The sequence below is a fragment of the Miniopterus schreibersii genome (genome assembly GCF_964146895.1).
Source record: "Miniopterus schreibersii genome assembly, chromosome: 1".
NCBI lineage: Eukaryota > Metazoa > Chordata > Mammalia > Chiroptera > Miniopteridae > Miniopterus > Miniopterus schreibersii.
This window is the reverse complement of record NC_138101.1, coordinates 191,276,281-191,297,866: the sequence shown is the minus strand read 5'-3', so window position 1 is coordinate 191,297,866 and position 21,586 is coordinate 191,276,281. Positions and strand designations below refer to the sequence as shown.

Here is a 21,586-nt window from a genome sequence, read left to right as displayed (position 1 = left end):
TATTGGAAAGTACTTTATTGTTGCCATACGCCAAGGGAGGAAAGCCCTTATTTACAAGGAATGATTTCAAGTAATGAATGATGACCTTCAAGTCTCTTTCAAATAGAGAGACATTGTAAATACTTTTTGAATTTCAAACTGTGAGACATTTTAAGTACTCTTTTTAGTTTTAGATCCTTACAGTGTATTTTAAAATTTATTTCTAAGAAGAAGTCATCAACAATTTGAAATGTTTCCCATAAAGGCAATGGATGGATATTGACTTGTTTGCCGTTTCCTGCAGCCGCGTGCACACGCGCATTTTAAAGATGGAATAGTTTTGTGGTTGGGGTGTTTGCACCACTCGGGTTTCTGTGGTTGACGGGAGTTCATAGAAAGGACTGGGTTCAAGTCAACGCTGGGGTCAGTATTCTGTCTCCAGAAATCTTCCAAGATGCTTTCTATTTGCCTGGACCACTAGCTTTGCCCTGGGATCCCTTCACACAGTGCAACCTTTTAACCTTCCCTCCAGCTTACCCAGATTCGGGCTCCCTCTTCTGCCCCTGCTTGCCGCAGAGGCCCTTAACACTATCGTCTGAGAGTTGGTATTTATCCAACAAATATCTTTTGAGATCCTACCATGTTCCGTGTGCTGTTTCAGGCCCATGAAAACAATGAGGGAAAGAGAGCTCCCTTGAGGAGTTCTCAGTTTGGACAAAATGAACAATTACCGAAATGGAGTGACTGCTTCCAAGGGATCATTGGGAGGCTATCGAATCCACTCCTGGATGGGCAGGGAGGCTTCTGGAGAGCTGACCCCCGTGGCACAGTGGCCAAGAAATAGAGCACCTGTGAGACCCCTCTGGGATTCTCAAGGCTACCTGGAGAGGAGTCAGAGGAGCCCGACCACCCCAGAGCAGCTGGGCAGGGCCGGAGAAATATTGCTGCTAGATCCATTCTTAAGAGGCTGGTCAAGAAGCACTTTCCAAGAAAAGTATACCCAGGTACTTTGGGCTTCTCTAAGAAATGCGGCAGCTTCACTTACTATCATTTTGGAAAATAATGTACAGCAAAAGGTGTCATATTATCCTGCCTCTGTTTTCTGAGTGACCAACGCTGCTCAATTCTAAGTGCTGTACACAGGAGAGAATGAGCATGAAAAGGGCAAGTAATGTCTCAGTATTGTTCTCAAAACAGTTCTGACCTTGTGGATCCCGTGAAAGAAGCTGGGGGGCCTACCAGGGTCACTGGGCCATATTCGGAGAATTACTAACCCTGAGTGTTGTCTCAACCTGGATTCTGAGAATGCACCTGGATGAACAGGGAAGAAATTCTGTGACCGATGAAGATTCCTGCCTTGGGAGTGGCGGGCCATTGCCATATTATTTGACATCCCCATGAAGCCTAATCTCATATTTCATGAAGTTCACAGACATTCAGACTATCTATAGCAATACGATATAGTAAATGAGAGCTACTCTTCAGAGCAGTCATCTTTAGAGGCAAGCTATTTCAACAACTATCACTGGGATTACACTTTTGGAGTTCTTTGTATACCCCAAATACAAATCAAACTGATTCTTTTGTAAGCAAACTTGGTTTCGGCCAAGATGACACTTGGGAGTTGGATAAATTACTTATCTCGCCAATCTTGGCTCCAAGTGACTTCCAGTTCATGAAACAATGAGCTCGGCCTTGAAGGAGGCACATGTGCTGTCAATAAGGGTATTAAAATTACTCCATCGATAATTTGAGTGTCTATATTGTATCAGTGGCTGTGCTCAGTGCTGGGGATGGAAGAGACAGGCATAATACCCGCCCCTGGGAGCTTAGAATCTGTATCAAACAGACGGAGAAGCCAGCAGTTAAAAACCAGCCTAGCAAGTGTGATAGCTGAGGGCAGCTCGGGATGTGTGGAAGGCAGCTAACCAACTCTCTCTGAGGGGGTGGGCAGGTGTGAGCTCAGTACCTAAGGACTTGAATGAGTCAGGTGGCATATCAGCCAAGAGGACTTTCAAAAGGGGGACAGAAAGCACGTGCAAGGACCTGGAGACAGAAGACGAAAGCAGGGGACATTTGGACAGCTGACTAGTAATTCAGAAACGCTAGCAGCAGAGGCCGGTGTACACGGAGGCGGAAACGCACACAGGCCTGATAGACCAGCGCTGCTGGGCTTTTCCCTGAAGGCCAAGGAGATCCATGACCACTTTGCATTCTAGAGAGATCACTCTGAGCTCCTGCCATGTGCCATGCACTGTGTGCCAGGTCCATTAAACCAGTAAAAATAGGAGCCACTCTGTCCCTGCCCAGCCCATGAGCCAGTGGTCACGCCGGGTCAGCCTGGGTGAGGTTCTCGGCTTTGACTACCACGTCAGGACACTTGGCTTTGCCCAGTCCCTCAGCCAGGAATTCACTTCTGATATCTCGGCATGTTTCTCTCACAGATAGGAGGGGAAAGGCAGCGAGGACAAGTCAGAAAGAGCCACGTCACTGTTCCTGTAAGAGGGCGCAAAGCACATACTCCTCGCAGCTGCACGACAGAAACTCAGGTCTGGAGCTGATTCACTTGGGCTGGAAACTTTTTCCCCCCCTAAGCCTCAAAGTCTTCATTCACAAAATGAAGAAACCCAGCCTGCTTCATTTGGAGCCTAGCGGGTGGGTTTGCAAACTACTTAGCACAGTACCTCATACATAACAGGTGCTCAAGAATGGGGGGAATTTTCTCTCTATGAGTCATTATTCCAAACCCATGGCTGGTGGACGCATGGCAAGGGCAAAACCAATACAGCTAGAAAATGTGGACAACCGAGGAGCTGTTCACTTTATATTGCCAGACTTGTCAGTGTCCAAATTTAGTGTTTCGCCTAGATGATGTGGCATCATGCTGGCCAACCTCCAGTTGGAACATGCAATCAGGATCCAATAGAACTGTGGGGGTGCAAGCACCGGCAGTCTTGGGTTGTTTTAAGATGCCCTTATTGGGTTGCAGCAGGTTCCGCCACCTTCGAGACCGTGAGTTTTCACAGGTTCTGCCCGAGGATCACATTCAAGCGCCCAGCCAGGCAGGGAGCCCGTTCCCAGAGGGCCCATGGTCCCGAGCATAGATTCCAACCCAGCCTCTGTCAACCACAGTTGGCGCCCCACAAAAGAAAAGAAAACAGGAGAGACATTGGATCTTCCAGAAGGTCTTTGTTGTAATTTTCTCCAACATTGAAAAAAAAAAATTACATCATCAAATAAAGACAGTTAGCAGCACAGCTTACTGAAATGTTACAAGCAGATTTGCTTTTGTACTTTTCCTAAGAACATTATGAAATTCCCTCCTCCCCCCGCCCACATTATTTTCTGTAAAATGCCTTTTTTTTTTTTTAAAGCACCATGAAATCCTACAGAGAGAAAAATAGGTAAAACCCCTCCACACATGGGTTTATCGTCGTCGTTGTCCCTGGGTCCCCTGCCTGTGACCCTGGGACAGGGAAAGAGGCCTGAGGCTGGCGTGGGGGTTGGTTTGCATATCTCTTCCAGGCACCGCAGCACCCTCTGCCTTCAAGCTCGGCACCCTGATGGCCAAGGAGAGGTTTGCCAATGATCTTCCGCTGCACAGGTCTGCTGTGTCGACGGAGCGGGAATCCTCGCAAGGATTTTATTTAATGGTTTTAATGCACAGGGAACTATTTGAGATTTTTCTCTTAGGAACCGAGAACAGAAAGTAGATTCCAAATCTCTTAGGCACCTGTGAAAATGATAATCGCTTTCAGTAAAATCAGAGACACCTCTTATTTCTCTTCCTGATGCTGCTGCTGCGCTGATGTCATGTGACTTAGGGCCTGCCCTGGGGGGGACTGAGGTTCACACGGAGGCTGGACACGGGTGGGTGAAGTTCAAGGCCGCTGGTTTATGGTGCAAGGACAGAGTGCGGGGCTTTCTTACCGCCACGCCATCCACCTGCATCGCAGAGTTTCAATGCACGGAACTAACAGCACCTACGATGCCAATTTAAAGTGACCTTTGTTTCTGAGAGTGACCATTTTTGTTTTTTTAAGGCCATGGCTAACTAGCTCTCACATTACACCACCCCAAGCCCCCTCTGCTCAGGGAGCGCGGCATTGCACACGAGGGCGTCACCACAGTGAGGACGAGCCCCGCCTGACACGGGCGCGGACGCAGAGAGCAGAGGCATGGCGCGCAGGCCTGGCTTGTCCTCTCTCCAGAGAGTCCCTGCAGGCCTGTCTGCCCTCCCACGCCTTCCCCGCCGTTCGGAAACCGGGGTGCGTGCTGGACAGTCTACGTCCCTACCCCATCTAGTGAGGAAAACACCTGCCCTGCCCACATTCTCACTTATCCCCCAAGCCGAGCACACAGATAGATGAGCGGCATTGACTCAGCCGGGAAATGACATCATCTCAGACGGAGGCAAGGGGGTGGTTTGCTAACGTCTAGCACAGCTAGGACTTCGAATGCCCAACTGTCCCCACAGATCCCAAAGCAACCATTTCCTGTGTGTGTGCACATGTGTGTACGTGTGTGTGTTTGAGCGAGAGATGTCTATAGTAAATGAATTTGTGAAGTAATCAAAGGGGGAAGCTTTACTACAATTGACTGCAAATAGCAACAGCTTAAAATTCTTCAAATAGTCTTAACGCCATGCAAAAAATGCCCGCGTAGCATGAGCCCTCCGGGTGACAGTGTGCTGTAAGGGAGGGCAGACTGAGCCCACACAGGGCACAGTCCTAATTTGGACACCAGGCTCCCAGATACATCTGGTCTCCATCAATCACCCAGAACACAAATCCCAAAGAGCAGGAGACTAAGCTCTCATGTTAGCCTAAAATGAGTGGGCCCATTAGTCAGTATTCACAAATCCAGCTAATAAACATGCTTAATAAGTTTAATTGTAGACCAGGGAATGTTTGGTCAGAGAACTGCAGAACTAAAAGGGACCTTGACAATGATCTTTGTTCAACTCCTCTGATGTGCTGATGAGGTAACAGAGATGTAGGCAAGGGGATAGGGGTACCCACAATCACAGGCTAGGACTGATAGAGCACAGCCAAATAGTCCCAGTCACCCTAGTTGTAGGCCAGGGACACCCCTACCTACACATACACTAAGGCCTGACCCCCCAAAGTGAAAAATTCCTAGCGTCCCAATTGGGTTAGGACTGTGTATTGAGTTTTAGTCTCTTCAAATTATCCCTTGCCTCTCACCGATAAACTTCCAGATCTGTTTTGGAAGAAAAATTCAGGACCTAATTACCAGGTGAAGCAAAAGACACTGCCCACTAAAGACCCTGAACAGGCCCCCTTCCCGTGTGGAGGGTCAGCACGTCTATTCCAGGTTTGCGGTGGGGTGCGGAGAGCAGGTTGGAAGGGCAGGGCTGTGCTGATGGGCGTTTAGACTTTGTGGCAGCTTTGCCTCATCCACATGTTTTCTACATACACTTTGGCCCCATCTTTGAAAAGTAACATTCAAGCTACTTCAAGATGACTGGCCACCCCCAACCTCCCCAATCTTTGCTCATGGATACAACAAAGAGTCCAACCTCTTACTCCCCCTCAGCTCCTCCTCTGGAGATTACATTCGAGTTTGTCAACCACTTTGCCGACATGTGATTAGATCAGTCTCCCTAGAGGGAGGGCTCTTCTCTGATTTTGTTCATCAGGGCCTTGGCCTCATCTGTCCTTGGGGAGAGGGTTACATGCACTGGAGATGTTCCCACTCTCGGTCAAGGGCCATCTCAATCCCTTTATGCTACTGTGACTTAACTCGTGGGGGAGCATCTGTGCACATGCCACCAGCCGTTCCTTTTGGTAGAGTGCGCAGCTCACTTATTCCTGCTGTAGGCGGAGTTCCTGCAAGGTAACGAGTAAAGTGCAAAAGAGTGCTTTCAAGGGGCAATTTGAACAAAAGAGAAAGGCTGCCACACGCAGCGTTCCCAGAACCCAAACCAAAATAACAAAGTGTCTGCAAGGCCAACACCGTAGGCCATGTCTACACAAAGACCTCGTACCCTCTTGGTAGTAGGGATCTTCTCCCCACTTGTGTGCTGCGTCCATGAAACTAGAAAGACACACACACACGCACATGCACACGTGCGCACGCACGCACACACACACACAAGGGTGCATAACATGGACCTTGTAGCAAAGTCAAAAGCAGACTTTGGTCAGACGGGTTTTGAAGAGCAGCTCTAGCACTTTCTTGCTGTGTGCCATTGGGTAAGTTACTGAGCCTCCTTGAGACTCTGTGCCCTCATCTGTATAAGAGGTTTGCAAACACTTCCCACAGGGTGTCTTTATGATATTGGGATGGTTCAATGTCTTTAAAGTGCCTAAACTAATGCCCAACCCATGGAAGCCACTGGATAAATGACAGGGAAGCCTCTTTGCCAGATTTGGCTGTTGGGTCTAGAATTTTAACACCCCACTGTGAAGAAGGTACCAAGTCATAGAGGGCGGAAACGCAAATGAATGACGTCCATGGGTGGTTGAATCAGGAAGCTTTTAACGTGACAGCGTAAGGAAGTCCCAGTTACCTAACAATTTCTTAAAACACTTTTCTTCAGGCTGCAATGGTCCCATAGTGAGAACCTGCACAAATCTTGTCCTCACCTGCACAAATATTGTTTCTCAAGCATCTGCTTATTACTGTGTGGACATCGGATGTCACAGTGAGCCACCGCTCCAGCCCCATGGAGGCATTAACCCAAACCTACCTTGGACAGGAAAACTAGGTTCTTACTTGTCTCCTTTCCCAAAGCAGCGCTAAATCTTTAAGAGCCTAAAAGTTTGGGGGCAGGAAGGGGTGTGCTGCCTGTGTGACAGGCAAGGGAGAGCTGTGCATTTGGGGGAAATAGTCAGGAAGAGGTCTCCCCATGGTACCAGTGGTCATGGATGTGGTAAAAATTTCCCTGGAAGTCTCCACTACTCCTGTGATCTTTTGATAAATCCACTTGTGCGTGAGTCACGTGAAATTCCCCAGAAGTGGCACCGAGCAGCGGGGGCCCATAACCATCAGCTTCCTGTTGTTGCCAGATCCAAATGTTTAAGTGTGGGGCCCAAACAGCTGAACTTGAACCAGTACAAGGACCAGCCAGTTATGAGAAAGGCTGAGGCTCACATGAGATGGCTGGCCTAGTACATTTTTTCCCCCTTTCTGATTAAAAATCTATTTAAAATCTTCCTCTCAAAATTTACAACTAGCCATCCCCCCACTTTCCTTCACTGATGTTCTAACCTCATGGAGCAATCACATATCCCGTGCTGGTTGGTTCCTGTTTGCCTTGAAACACTCACATGGGCGTTCCCACTGGTGTTGCGATAGCAGGTATTTGGTGAGGAAACGAGCAAGGAAAAGAAATGCTTTCAAAATAAAGGAACTCCCAAATGTAAAAGCAAAATACTTGAGATACTTAACTTTTAAGTATTTTTTTTTTTAAATGGCATTAATGGCACTTAAACTGCAAGCAATTAAAACGACTCAATCTTCTTGTACAAGGGCTGGTTGAGGGATTAACTTTCCTTTTGTTTGGAGATAGCAAGATTGGCTCTTGTAACTATGTCTACCCTAAGACACCCAAAGGGACAAAAAGCCCTGAGATGGAATGATGCCATGGTCCTCCTTGGTATGTCTCAGACATGCAGGATGTCTATTTTTATAAAAGTTTAGGATCAGCTAGACAGAACAGCAAGCCACTGGCATCATGCAAGGCAACAGTTTTGGTATTTTTTCCCCCCTCCTATGGACACAAGCTGTAACTGTGGTCCCACTAGAAAAGGGAACATGAACATTTCCAAGCCAGTTTATTTTCACCACTGCGCCCACTGAGGAAAATGCATGATTTCTGCCCGTAACCATGCAGCAGTTGAGGTTGAATTTTCACGGATGCTCGCGAGTCCGTCTGGACTACCTACCCCTGTGAGAAAGACCAGATTCGGTAGGCTTCCGTCCTTGGTTGAGGTGATCTCCACAGTGTGATGTTTGTGACACATGTTTTTTTCTTTTGTAATGAGGAAAAGCAACTGCACCATTTAATACGTGCGCTCTGATCTGCTTCCAACACATCCCAGGAGCTCTCAGGTCCCAGGGACATTCATTTGGAGCCGAGCAGGGCTAGGTGTGCGCTGAGTGGGTAGGCTCGGCATTCAAGCTCCGGGCAACGTGCCAGAATATGCCCACTCGAACCTTAGCTACAGGTCCCAGCTCAGCCCCAGCCCAGGTCCCCTTCTGCGTGCGCCTGTGCCACTAGGGGTCGGCTCAGGAAGCGAGACCCCGTGTGACAGACGCACCTGTTCCTTTGGGAAGGCTGGTCTGAGGAATAGCTGCCCTTTTCCGTGTGCCATCCAGGGCGGCGCCGCGCCTCGCACCCGCGGCGCCCTGACCGCCATCGGAGGCGCGCGGCCGCTCCCGGGCGCCCTGCGGTCGGCGGCCGTCGGAAGCGAAGTCCTTTGCCCCTCGATTCCTTTGGGCAGAGCAAGCTTTCTCAGTCCTCTATGGCACAGTGAGATGTATTCTTCAATGCTATGTAATTTCGGACCAAGCAGAAGTCTGTTTAAGGCACGTGTCTCCGGGTGAATGTAAAGCCGCGCCCCCCCTCGGGCGCCTAGTCTGCGCCCCCCAGGAGCGCACTCTCTTCGCGGACGCGCGCGGACGCCCCGTCCGCGCCCCCGTCCAGGCCGGCGGGCTGCGCGCAGGCGGTGAGCGCAGCCGTGCTCGAGTGGTCCGAGTGGCACGCCTGTGCCGCGCCCTCCGCCTTGCTCTCCTCGTCCAGGGAGAGGTTGCGGAAGGTCCTGTAGATCTTCTGGACGTCCTCGGGCAGGGCCTTCCTGAGGTCCTTGTTCTTCCTCTTGGTGAGCCTGGCGGTGGAGCCCAGCTTGTTGATGATGTTGTCCTCGGAGGCGCCCTGCGCGTGCTTGCCCAGCGGCTCGGGCCCCCGCAGGCGCAGGTTGTTGGGCCGGCTGTCGATGCTCTCCTGGGACGCGGCCTTGGCGCGGCCGGCGTCCAGCGCGGCGAAGACGGCGCGCTTCTCGGGGGACAGCATGTCGAGCGAGTGCGCGCGCTGGTCCAGGCCCAGGCGCCGGCGCTCCATGCTGCGCAGGGTGGCCGCGCGCTGCAGCTTGTCGTGGATCTCCACGCTGAGCCGCCGCCGCGTCTCGCGGAACTCGGCCGTCACGTTGGCCTTCCACTCGGCCGCGTGGGCCTTGATTTCACCCACCTGGCCGGGACACAGGAGAGCAAGGGCACGCTGAGCATAACTGAGGACAGGTCCGCTCTTCCCGGGGTCCCCGCGCCCCCCGCGCCCCCGCGCCCCGCAGCCCTCGGGTGTCCCAGTGGGAAGGCCGGCTGGGGGGTGGGGGTGGGGCATGTGCCCAGGGCCAGGGCTGAAGCGCTGTCTCCCCTGCCCCCTAAATACCCATCTCACACCAGCTCCTGACTGATGCGGCTCTGGGGGGCACACATGCTGGAGGGCAAGGGAAGCTGGAGACCAGGAGATGGGGCTGGAGGGGAGGGGTGGAAGTCTGCCTAAAGGAACAGTATTGTGAGTTGGACGGGCCTGCAGGGTTCCAGCCCTGTGTCCACTCCCTGTTAACCCTATGGTCCATTCCTCCAGCACTGCCCCGGGAATCATGCCTAGCTCGGTTCCGGGCACGAAGTACATGTCCAGAAGATCCTTGGCCCTTCCCTGTCCCACCAGTGCCTCTATATGGGGAGGGGGACCAACCTGTTCCAGTGGGCCTAGGTGGGCACCCCCTCAGTCCCGGGCAAACTGGGACAGCCCGTCGCCCTGTATCTGGGCCCGGCTGTCTGCGGTCAGGTGGACTCAGGCTTACCCTGGTTTAAGAAGCCCCCTGGGGCACCGGGTAGCCAGGTTTCCCTGGACAGGGGGCAGGAAGGGGGCTGGCTCCGAGTGGAGTTCTGCATGAGGGTCGTTATCAAGTCTCGGGGCTCTTCCTCAGCAGGGCAAGTAGTGCAAGCCCCACTCTTTCCCAGACACGTGAGGAGCTCAGACTTTCGCATGGAGGAAAGTCAGTATTTGTGTTGGCACTTTCTCTTTCGTTATAGCTGGTTTTCGGCAGGTGAGTTAGCCACCTGGGGACTCAGACTGGATGGGGGCTGCATTTCTGGTGCTTCTGTACGCCAGGAAATGACGCTGTGCCCAGGAGTGAGAGGGCAAGTCTCCCCGTTCAGCAGCCGTCCCCCACACCCTTCCATGCAGGATGACCACATTCTGGGGAGTGCACAGTTGCTCCTAAAGAGGCTGCCCCTCTTTTTATTGATTTATTTTATCTCCTTTGCATTCTTTACTTCTCCTTCCCTTGCCTCCTCTTATTTCTTTCCTCTCTTCCTAGAAGACCTACATGGACTTTTTTTTTTTTTTTTTTAACTCACAAAGAATCTACCTTCCCTTCCTAGGCCTTCCTTTTCTTGCCTTTGTGTAGGTTTTCATACATGTTTACATGCAGGAATAAAGGCTGTGTGCTCCTGGGACATACTCATTTCTTAGATCAGACAACCAGGAGGGGATACGGGTGAAAGCGGGCCCTTGAGTTCACCTCCCCATGGCTGGCCACTGTTCAGTGGCTTCAGTCTCACAAGGAATCAAGAAAGATTTGTGGCGTTCAAGCGCGTTTCCACACAGACCCCGCTACGTGAAGGACAGGCGGGCCTTCTCAGGCTTTTTATGAATTTTCTGAGCCTCCCCCATACATTTGCTAATAAGGGGCAACTGAACGCCTCCCTCAACCACAGTCTACCTCTGCTGACTATATTTTTCTTGTCTTTTTCATTCCATTTAAAAAACTAAGTCGTTGTTTACTAGTCTTTCCAGGATCCGTGGGCTGGTGAGTCACCAGATTTTCTCACCTGCCAAAAAAGGATCCAAAAATAATTGCTCTTCCATTGCACTTGGCTTTTAGGTAACGACTGCAAACAAGGAAGCCTTGTGAGCCCTCCATTTAGTAAGAAACACTCTAGCCCATGGAAGAGAGAGACAGGAAGTTCTCGACACGAGCTCATCTGATCTCAGGAACATTCATAGAATCTGGAAGGGGTCCTACCTCTTCTTTAGTCTTTTTGGACAGAACCCGTAGCCAATCTCCGATCATACTGAGGACAGCTGCAAAGTAGGCAAGGCCAACAAGGATCCAAAACCACACTAGGGGCTTATACCACTCCCGGTAATTGATGCCAGCATTTCCCCCTGAAAACAACCAAATGTTACTGTAAGCAGGAGCTAGCATGCGGTCTTTGCAGAGCAAACATATTCTGGTCCATGTAGCCGAGATGTCATCCCATCACCATCTAATACTCAGCTGTTAGGCCTGCTGTATACAAGACGTGGGGAGGGTTGGAAGGCAAGGGAAAGATGTATCCTGTCTCTAAAGAAGCCTGACTTGTGGCTGAACCTCCTTTGATTCTTGACCACTAACCATAGTACCCATAACAAAAATGTCAGTGGCCAACTTGATCCACCTGTTCTCTCCCTGAGCTTGACAATGACTGACTTGAGCTACAGGACAACAGATCGGACCCAGCTGTCAATTTCTTCTTAAACTTCTTTAAATTTAATAAAAATAAAAAACATTAAATCACCCCAAATTGTTTGGAATTCATGGGACCGTTTCCTTCTTAAGTGCACATGCATTTATTTACCAAGAGCTAAGTGTAAAATCAAACTTTCCGGCATTCCTGAGACTTTGATCCAAGCCATAGCGATTTAATGCTGAGGGCTGGTGCTTACATGATGCTAATCCAAAGGGTCAATTAGACTGAGTAATTAGAGCCACCACAACCATGCTAGAGCTAAAAGGGAACCTCTAAGGCCAGCTAGTCCAATCCCTTTGTTATAAATAGGGATTACAGAAAAAAATCCATCAAGCCAAATTGGCCTGTTGCCCGATTGCATTGAATGGCTGTTGCATTGAAAGGACTAGTCATTTGTTCCAAATAATAAGCCTATTTATTCTAGCCCTCCTGCAGGCACTGCCAGAGTTAACTATGCAAAATAGGTTCCTGAAGAAGTGAGGATGTTCCACGAAATAATTGCTGTCAGCCTTGTTCTCACTCTGTGAGACGTGTTGCCCAATGAACCAGGCAGGCAGCCATTTCTAAGACAGCAGACATTAGCAGTGTATCGGTAATTATGCTATTACATGATGAGTGACGACGAGTTTTTCCCACTGGGTCATGGTTGTAACCTCATCTAGCACCACCGAGTCCATACTGAACTCTTATGGTATCAGTTATACTTTCCAAAGGCAGTGGGGCAGGCACTGTGGCCTGTGGCCTGTGGCCTGTGGCTCTTCTCAATGCAACCGAACCCACTTTTAAGAAAAAAATTTTCAACTATGGTTTACTTTCAATATTATTTTGTATTGGTTTCAGGTGTACAGCTTAGTGGTTAGACAGTCATATACTTTACAGTGTTCCCTTCAATATTTCCAGTACCCAACTGCAACTCATATACAGTTATTGCAATATGATTGACTGCATTCCCTATGCTGTACTTTACATTCCGGTGACTATTTTGTAACTACTAATTTGTTCTAAACCCCTTCACCTCTTTATCCCAGCCCCCAAACCCCCTCTGCTCTGGAACCCACTTTTCAATGTAGCCCACGAGGTATCAACAGCTGCTGCCATTTCCGAAAATTAGAATTCCGAACATTGCTAATGAGCTTCAGGGCAAGCCCCCCACGGTTTGGTTTAGCTGCCTTTGTTTTTTCCCTTTAGGAACCCCTTCTCCCCGGAAGCTTTCTCTAGGATGTTGTTGGAGTTCCTGCAACATTAAGTGTTTTTTGAGGTTCATTTTGTTTCTGCGCTATGCCAGAGAACTCTGCAGCTTTCTCCTCGGGGCTGTTATCGGAGAGCAAATATTTACCTTAGCTAGTCACCATCACCCAACATGGACTGTCACTAGGGTGCGCTAGTGAGCAAGAAGTTAATCACCCTTCTGCCTATTCCTTGATGAGCTGCTTGCCAGGAATCTGGAGCTCTCCCTGTACTCCCAGTCAGAGCTGTGAAATGCTATAATGTTGTCTGCTGTCCTAAACTGAGCCAGCTACCCAATAAACTGTCACTTAATCCTGTGTGATGATTGGTGTTCCCGGTTATATTTCTAGTAGAATTGATACCGTGTTAAATCACAGCAACCATCAACTCTTGCTAATATACCTTTTTAAACTACCGGGCATCCTTCCCTCTGAGAGTATTGCCAAAAAGGTTGTGATTACCTTCCAGTCTTTTAAGGCACACATTCTTCGGACCAGTCTATGTGAGCCTGGAAACTGGAGAAGAGCCTGGGAATTATATAATTGCAGTCAGCACTGGGAATTATAAGAGATCCCTGTCTGTTAAGACCTCGGGACAAAGGAAATACAGCTCTGTAATGAGAGGTAAGTAAGGGAAATGAAACAGTGCCAAGCCTGTGACTGTGGAGGTCACGCCCTTACCAGGTAAGTAAAGATAAGTGCTGGGATGCGCTGAGTGCTCACAGTCCATGGAGCCCAATGCAAATAAAGAAAAATAATTTTTTAAAGCTCACACTCCCAGAGCTCTGCTACTTGTGGCCCAGATGAACAGACTGAATTGAGCAGTATTTGAGCAGGAGTCTTCACAGGTGTCCTCTAACAGGCAGTCTCTCGGACAGCCCAGGGCTGGCACAAAGTGCTCTGAGGCCTGGCCAGTGCGAACCATGCTTGGGGGGAACTTAAAGATGTTTATGAAATGGTTCTAAGCTCCAGCTGCCACTGCGGCCTTCACTGGAACCTCAACGGAGTTTCCCCACAGACTAGCTCCGGATGATGCTAAGGAATTAACTGGACAATTGCTACTCTTACTTTTCTCTGTGGTTTCTCTCCAGAGCTTCAGGCCCCTAGTCAGATGGCGCCAGGTGAATTGTCCCCCAAGGTGAGGAGCTGCACAGTGGCTGAGCACTGTGCATAAGGAAAGACTGGTGGGCTCCCAGGCTTTTAGAAACAGTGTTTAATCACTTTGACCTTGCAATTATTACTAGTCCTTAGTCAATAGAAAGGAAGAAAAATTAAAACTACTCTTTCTACAACGTGGACATCAATCTTCACCTGTCCGCTTGCTGGTTATCTGTATCACATGACCACTGTGCTGGTTATCTGTATCGTGCCTGTTGAAAAGCCTCCACGGTGACCTCCAGAGCCGCCTGCTTCCCAGATTCCCAGGGACCAGGTCCCTGTCCTCCTGTGCACCACACTCCATGGAGAGGCCAAGGCGCAGCCAGGATCCAATGCCCGATGAAGGACAGCTGGCCTGGGAGTGCGGCCTGCAAATGTCCAGGCAGCTGCTTCACTGGGAACTGGGCAAGGCCACGCACACCACGCAAACACCGAACTTACGATGGAGGTGTTTAATCAAAGCGCTCACACTCACTTCTTGGGGTGAAAGAGAATCAGTGGGTAGTCTGACCTCCTGGAGCTGTCCCGTGAGAAGGGAAAGGGTGGCTCCTGCTCCCGCCTTCCTCCCACACGCTGGGAAAGCGATACGTGTAAGAAGCCAGATCCCACTTCACTGTCAGCTCCCTGGCCCTAATGCAAGCGGTGGTGGTTTTCTTTTGCTTCCATAAACCCCCATTGGTATTTACTTTCACAGTGAAGGCTACTGCTTCTATATACGTCCACGCAGTAGCCACTGTACTATGTTCCCTCAGGGGCCAATCCTAAACCTTGTGGGCTGGCACGCCCAGTACGACTTTTGCAGGGACAATGGCCCTCACCTCAGGAGGCAGTAGGAAGCTTAAACTGCAGATCACTGCAGGCTAAACTCTGTGCTAATCTCTTCAGGCTTTCACATTTGCTACTTGCCAATACAGTATCAACTGATTCAAGGAGCCTTAATACAATTCAGAAGTCCAAAATTCAACGAGAAATTCATTTCACTCATGCATAATTCATGTGACGATAAGGGCGATAAACATCCTGGGAGGAAGAGGCTGGCTTTCCTCGCTCAGCAGGAGCCTGTGCTGCTTAGATCACAGGGGAACCATGGGCTTGAAATGAGCCTCCCCCGCCCCTACAGTAGCAGGGGGCTGGGCCTTTTTCACTTGCTTCTCCCACAACTCATTTTCCCATGGTTTTTGGAAAACACTGCCAACAGCATATTTCCACCACCCACAGGGACCCTGGGTGAGAATCTGATGAAAGCCATGACCTTCCCCTAGATGCCCAAGGTGCTCACCTGCCACAAAGTCTCCAAAGCCCACCGTGGTGAGGGTGACCACCACAAAGTAGATGGACTCCAAGGTTGTCCACCCCTCGATGTATTTGAAAATGACGGCGGGGATTGTCACGAACACAATGCAGCCGGCCAGGATGAACAGGATGGTGGAGATGACCCGGATCTTGGTCTGACTCACTTGCTTTTTCTAGGAAGAGCAAAGGGGAAAGACAAGTCAGTTTCATGGCCCCGGAGCCAGGAGACAGAGATACAGAAGAAAATGTACTATGTTAGTGGTTTTTTTAAAAAATTGAATTTACTGGGGTGACATTGGTTAATAAAATTATATAGGTTTCAGGGGTACAATTCTATAAAATATCATCTGTTTATCGCATTGTGTGTTCATGGCAAGTCTTCCATCACCATTTACCCCCCTTTACCCTCTCTTACCTCCCCCGCCCCCTTTCCCTCTGGTTATCACCAGACAGTTATCTGTGTCCATGAGTTTTTCTTCTGTTTCTGCTTAATCCCTTCACCTTTTTCACCCAGCCCCACACCGCCCCTCCCCTCTGACAGCTGCCAGTCTGTTCTCTATGAGTCTGTTTCTATTTTGTTAGTTAGTCAGTCCTACCCTCTGCGGCAGCACGGATGGACCTGGAGAGCATTATGCTAAGTGCAAAATGAGCCTGTCAGAGAAAGACAAGCACCATATGATCTCACTCATATGTGGAATCTAACGAACACAATTGTCAGTGGCTTTTCGCCTCCCTTTGGCCATGGGCAGGCAGCTTTGTGAGAATCTGATGAAAGCCATGACCTTCCCTAGGAAAATGCACATGCAGATGTTTTCAGGTGTTCTGGGTGGTTCTCAGGCCCCAGGAAGCCTGTTCATAGACCCGGTCAAGGAACCCTGCTTGGCTCACGCCTCCTCGACTGTCCTCTGCGTGACTCATGAGTGCAGCCCAGACGCTGATCTACCTCCCTCACCAGTGCAAACAGTGACCTCCCAAGAAGGGCTTGCTATTGGGGTGAAGGAATCGCACCAGCAGAGGCCAGGGGTGGAGCTCCGTCCACAGTGCCGGCGATGGGGTTCTAGCTGGTCTGGTGCTGGTCAAAAATATGGCTGACCTGAAACAGGCCAGAATGTTTGGCTGAAAAGAAGAAACACAGCCACCCCCATCCACGTTGGTGACAGACTCCAGGCAGGTATCTGTGTGCTCCCTCACCCTCCTTGCCCTGCTTGAGGTTGGACACGTACAACACACTTTTCCTTTAAACACACGTGTCTGAGCTGGTGCCACGGTCATCGTGTTTGTTGCTGTTTTACCCACAAGGGCCAGGACGGGAGTTGAAGTCACAATGGCAGGGTCACTGTCTAAAATGCGTAGCAGGCACGTCAGCTCACATCAGCGTCCGTAGGAGTCAACGGTGAAGAGGTAAAAATGCGTTTGGAATGGGAATGACGCTGCTGTTGGGGTAAAGGGGTCACACCAGCGCAGGCCGGGGGTGGACGGCAGGCGTCTGCACCCCCTCGCATGACTCCAGACCACCGTGGCAGTGCCTGCACACTGAATGATCCCGAAGGTCTCGGAGCTCCCAGAACTGGCACCGGAGATTGTCTTCAGGAGACCCTAGTACAGTAACCTCACCGAAAGAATATGCTATCATAAATATATCTTCAACAGGAGAATGCCTGGGCCTTTCTATACTGCCTAGATCGATTTTCTGCAAAAGCACAGCACATTTAGGACAATCGATGCAGGAAATCCTTGCCACGTGATCTATTTTCTAGCCACTGCCTTCTAGTGAATTAGAAGGCAGGTGACCTCCCAGTGCAGAGAGACCTTTACATTCAGACACCTCATTGACAGATGCAAGAACAGAAGCCAAAAGGGGTTAAGGGACTTGCCTAAAACACTGCTGCTAATTAAGGGCAGAGCCGAGAATAGAATTCTGATGTGATTAAGTCTCTGTTCCAGGGAGTAATGAAAAGAGTCCAGAAAAGGCTTTTCAAGTTAACCAACAATTCACCAGCTCAAACGAAGTTGCCAGAGTCCTCTCCTAACAAAAGAAACCAGACTGACCTCCACGAGGAAGAGGCCGCCCCGTTTCCCTTCTGGGAAGGGAGACTGGGATAAAAAGTTGTCACTGGACCGTCTGTCCAGGGATTCGGAAGCGCCAGTCACAGCAGGGACACCTGGGCCAGGTTTCCCAGGACAGAAGCGGTCAAGAGAGAGTCTCCTGTGATCAGCCACGCGGCTGCACCATGGAAACGCTAGCCAAGGAAACGACGAGGTCTCAGAGACGGGGGTGGGGGTGGTTTGATGATGATTCTGTTTCCCTTCCTCCCACCCCACCCCCCTTCGTCCCCGTTCTCTGGGGAGAAGCACTGGTGCTGCCTCTCACTGGAAAGCTCCAGGGAACAAGAGCCGAAAAGGGGGAAAAAGCAGCTCTCCCCTGCGATCAAAACCACTCAGTCCCCCTGACGGGCCCCGAGTCCCGGGTGCAGTCAACATGGAGAATGGAGAGGACAGTGAGATGAACAATAGTTACAGTGGAGAACGTTTATCCGCGCACATCTGCATGAGCACTCTTTACGCCCCGCGTCCCGGATCGATATGTTCCCTACACGTGCGTAGGAAAAGCTAAAAGCTACCATCCTTCTTTATAAAAAGAAGTCACGTGCTCCAACTCCCCAGAGGACACTCGGGATATAAAGTGGGAACAGGGAGCAGTAATTTGATTCGTGCTCTTATAGAGCATCTCCTCAGAGAAGCCATCTGAAAAAAAACCACCCCAGGCATTTTATCGATACTTTTGAAAATGCATATGAAATACCATTTTTCTCACAAATAAAAGTATCATGTCAAGATAAGTGACCTGAGAACCCCGGGGAATGTTTTACCCGTTCATGAATTTCCATATTGGCTACTAAAAGAGGCCTTTGTGGGAGCAGCTGAGCCGCTCTGAGAATCCAGGAACCTAGTTATCGTTAGCTTAGTTTTGTTTGCAGGCATGTGCAAAAAATATCCAGAGCCCCAAAGCAGATCTTACCAGATCATTAGGTTAACTAACTGCTGGCAATGGGAACATCATTCCCCACCCCACCTATAAATTGTCCTCCTCAAACACATAATGCAATTAAAGTGAATTAAATGTTTGTGAGACACTTAAGTCATAAATCAGGCTGTGGATGCAACTGCAGACGAAACGAGGTCGAGGCTGGCGAAGGAGGGCTGAAAGTCTGGGGGAAGCCGGGGACACTCCGGGCTCCAGGCGGCGGGTAGAGGGAAGGTGGCCCGGGACAGGATTTGTTTGGTGGCAGAGGGGGAGGGGTGTAACAAAACCTAGACCCTGGTGCCATAATTGTATTATCTGTTGGATAGTTTCTCAGCCAGGTAAGCGTGTCTGCACCCCTCACTGTCCCAGCCAACCAGTGTGACCCTGGGCTGCTCGCTCCAGACATCTGGGGGTGGTGCTCAGAGGCGGCTTGGAGAATTTGATCACTGGGGTATTTTAGGGACTTAAGAAATCAAGTGTCGTGTGTGTGTGTGTGTGTGTGTGTGTGTGTGTGTGTGTGTGAACCTATGAAAGGAAGAGGTATGGGTGTAAGATTTTAGCTATATCTGTTTTTTTCTGGATGTTTTTGCTGCCTTTTAGATATTAAAAAAAAAAGTTGCCTTATTTGAACATTTGAAACTGTCGCTTTCAAGATAGAGCCACAAATTATCTTATACTTTGGGCTTCTTAGTCTGGTTAGCCCTGCACCTGTTCACACTACTGTAAAACGGTGTTTAAACCAGAAGTCCAGGGGCAGACTCTGCCTGCCTGAGACACATTCCATCCCCACTGCTAAACAGCTGATTGACCTCAGGGAACTGACTCAACTTCTCTGTGCATCTGTTTCTTCCTCTATAAAGTGGAGATAAGAGAAGCCGCCTCATAGGACTGTTTGGAAGATTACATAAGTGTGTCAAAGCTTAGCACAGTGCCTGCTAAGTGCTCAATGATTGTTAACGACCATTTTTGATGTAAAAGTTCAAGTATTTCCTTTGATGTGGACCGTCCCAGACTTGACACTGCCCTTTGCTATGGAGGAATGTTTCCTTATGGCTGGCTTAACATAATCTTTGTTTAGCTTCAGGAGGTAACTGTTGGTTTTCCCTTCCTGGATACATTTTCTCATATGATTACCTCATTTTTGATAAGAGAAAAAAATCTTCATGGGTTCTTCCATGCTGACTCCGGAGTGAGCTGCCGGGTGGTCTTAGCTCACAACCTTGAAAGCTTTTTTTATTTGCCTTTCAATTAATTTCCCCCTAGTTCTTGATCATTGCCGAGAATCGCAGATAATGTCTGTGATGTCAGGAACCAGCTGCAGAGGGACCCTGGGGGGGGGGGGGCTGGTTTTCCTTGCCCCCGCACCCCCTCACCACGCAGGGAACCGAGCTGTGTCTCCGCGGCGGGGTTGCCAGGCGAAATCTCAGTGCTTATTTACCAGCAAGCGGAGCAGCTGGCGCAAAGCTTCAGGCGAGCCCGGATCTGTGTTCCCGCACTGCAAAAACTGTGATCCCAGAAGAGATGGCTTGATATAATATCTGAGTGGAAGTGATAGATTGTTGCTCCTATTTGTCCAAATCTTGTTTTCCCACTTTGTTGATTAGAGTAGATAATGTTTTCTTGCCTTCTCCTTGTGCAAATAGTAATTATGCAAAACTATTTCCTGCGTTCCATGGACATTAACTGTTGGAAGTTTTGAAGGATTCAGAACCCACCGCCTGCAGAATTTTTTTTTTTTTTTTTAAATATCTCTTTATTGATTTTGGAGAGAGGAAAGGAGGGGAAGAGAGAGAGACAGAAACATCAATGATGAGAGAGTCATTGATCGGCTGCCCAGCCCGCAACCTGGGCATGTGCCCTGACCGGGAATCGAACCCCGATCGCCTGGATCCCGGGTCGATGCTCAACCGCTGAGCCACACCTGGCCGGGCTGCGGAGTTCGTTTAATGGTCAAATTATATGTGCAATCATTTCAAAGAGTGACGTGCGCGTCTTTCGTAAGCAGGCGGCGGGGAGCCAGCTCTAAGTGCCCTCCTTGGAGGGAGGGATGTACCCGCGGACAATTCTGGAAGGGCTGACGCGGTTCAGACCTCGGAGGGCTAAGCCACACACCCAGTTCTCATGAAGCGTAACGCCGGGCCGTGTTTGTTTACTTCCACAGTCTTATCTTAGAGAGCAAGCTTATTTCCATCCATTTGGGCTGCTGCTTTACTTTGATTTTTACCCCCCTGCCAATGGCCATTCTTTTTTTTTTTTCACTTTTATGCGATTTCTTAGAAATTCTGAGAACAGCAACCCAAATTGTTGTGTCTGGCAGAGAAACTGTGGACTTGTTGCAATTTTTAGCCAGAACACTGGAGATTTTTTTACAATAATAAAGATATCGGGATAAAGGTCCTAGGACAGGACTTGACACTTAGAGCTCTCGTTTATGGTTCAGTTTTGTTGAAATGTGGACATATCACCATGGTAAATACAAATGAACTGAGAATCATTTCTCCAAATGGAAAGATAGTAGGAACTGCCTCACAAAAGAATTGATTTGATTTTCTCATATTATGATTTTTCCACAAAGATTTCTTTTTAATAGGTCCAGTTCTAATACTTTCAGCATCACAACAAATATCCGTGTAGCACCATGTAAACTATGAGGAGACTTTCAAAATACCACTTGCCTATAATCCCCACAACAGAGATACTGTAACCACAGTTTGTGAGAGTCATGCAGTAAAATCTCCGTGGAGACTATGGGAAATGTCCTACTCAAAAGCTGAATACACAATGGATCAATCTACACACACAAAAAACAAAGTTATAGCAAGCATCTGACGCTGAGCTGTGCTGTGGCATCTAACAGATTACTGGCTGACTCAGTATTTTGGTGGTATTGCCAAGCAAAGTTTTTGAAAAAGCTTTTCATATATACAATCAAATTGTTTTTAATCTCTGAAATGCCAATGCAGGTGTATCTGGGATGGAGAAAAATTTAAATCCACAAACAATAAAAATTCCCAGCCGTTCCACTCCAGGAACACCTCAGTTAAAATCTTTGAAAGTTTTCTGTTCTAAAAGTCAGTGGCTTTTAACATTCGAAAATAATACTCTATTGAAACATAAGATTTTTGCTTTCAGATTCAACCAATTAACTCAGCACATAATCGTTAAGAACATTTTATGTCGGGGGCTGTCCTAGTTGCAAGAAACACACCAGTTTAAAAAGAAAAGAAAGAAAAAGTTCCTTCGTGCTTCACACGAAGTCTGGCGGGCAGTAGTGGGGTAGGAATAGCTGTCTTGGGCCCAAAACACACCTTGTGGCGCTGTCCATGGTGCCCAGCACTGGCCCAGCTATTAATGGCAAAGG

At 49.0% G+C, this 21,586-nt stretch overlaps 1 protein-coding gene across 1 annotated transcript in view; it reads right to left on the bottom strand.

The window, feature by feature from the left end:
- Positions 1 to 7,605: 7,605 nt before the first annotated feature.
- The window catches only part of KCNK10 (potassium two pore domain channel subfamily K member 10), a gene marked incomplete at its 5' end in the record, with an annotated part of 62,950 nt that continues 48,969 nt past the window's right edge, over positions 7,606 to 21,586 (bottom strand). Inside the window, 3 exons of the mRNA XM_081127577.1 lie at positions 7,606 to 9,193; positions 11,037 to 11,179; positions 15,187 to 15,373. Coding sequence (XP_080983703.1) covers positions 8,582 to 9,193; positions 11,037 to 11,179; positions 15,187 to 15,373 — 942 coding nt within the window. The 3' untranslated portion in view covers positions 7,606 to 8,581. The remainder of the gene's footprint in view (positions 9,194 to 11,036; positions 11,180 to 15,186; positions 15,374 to 21,586) is intronic.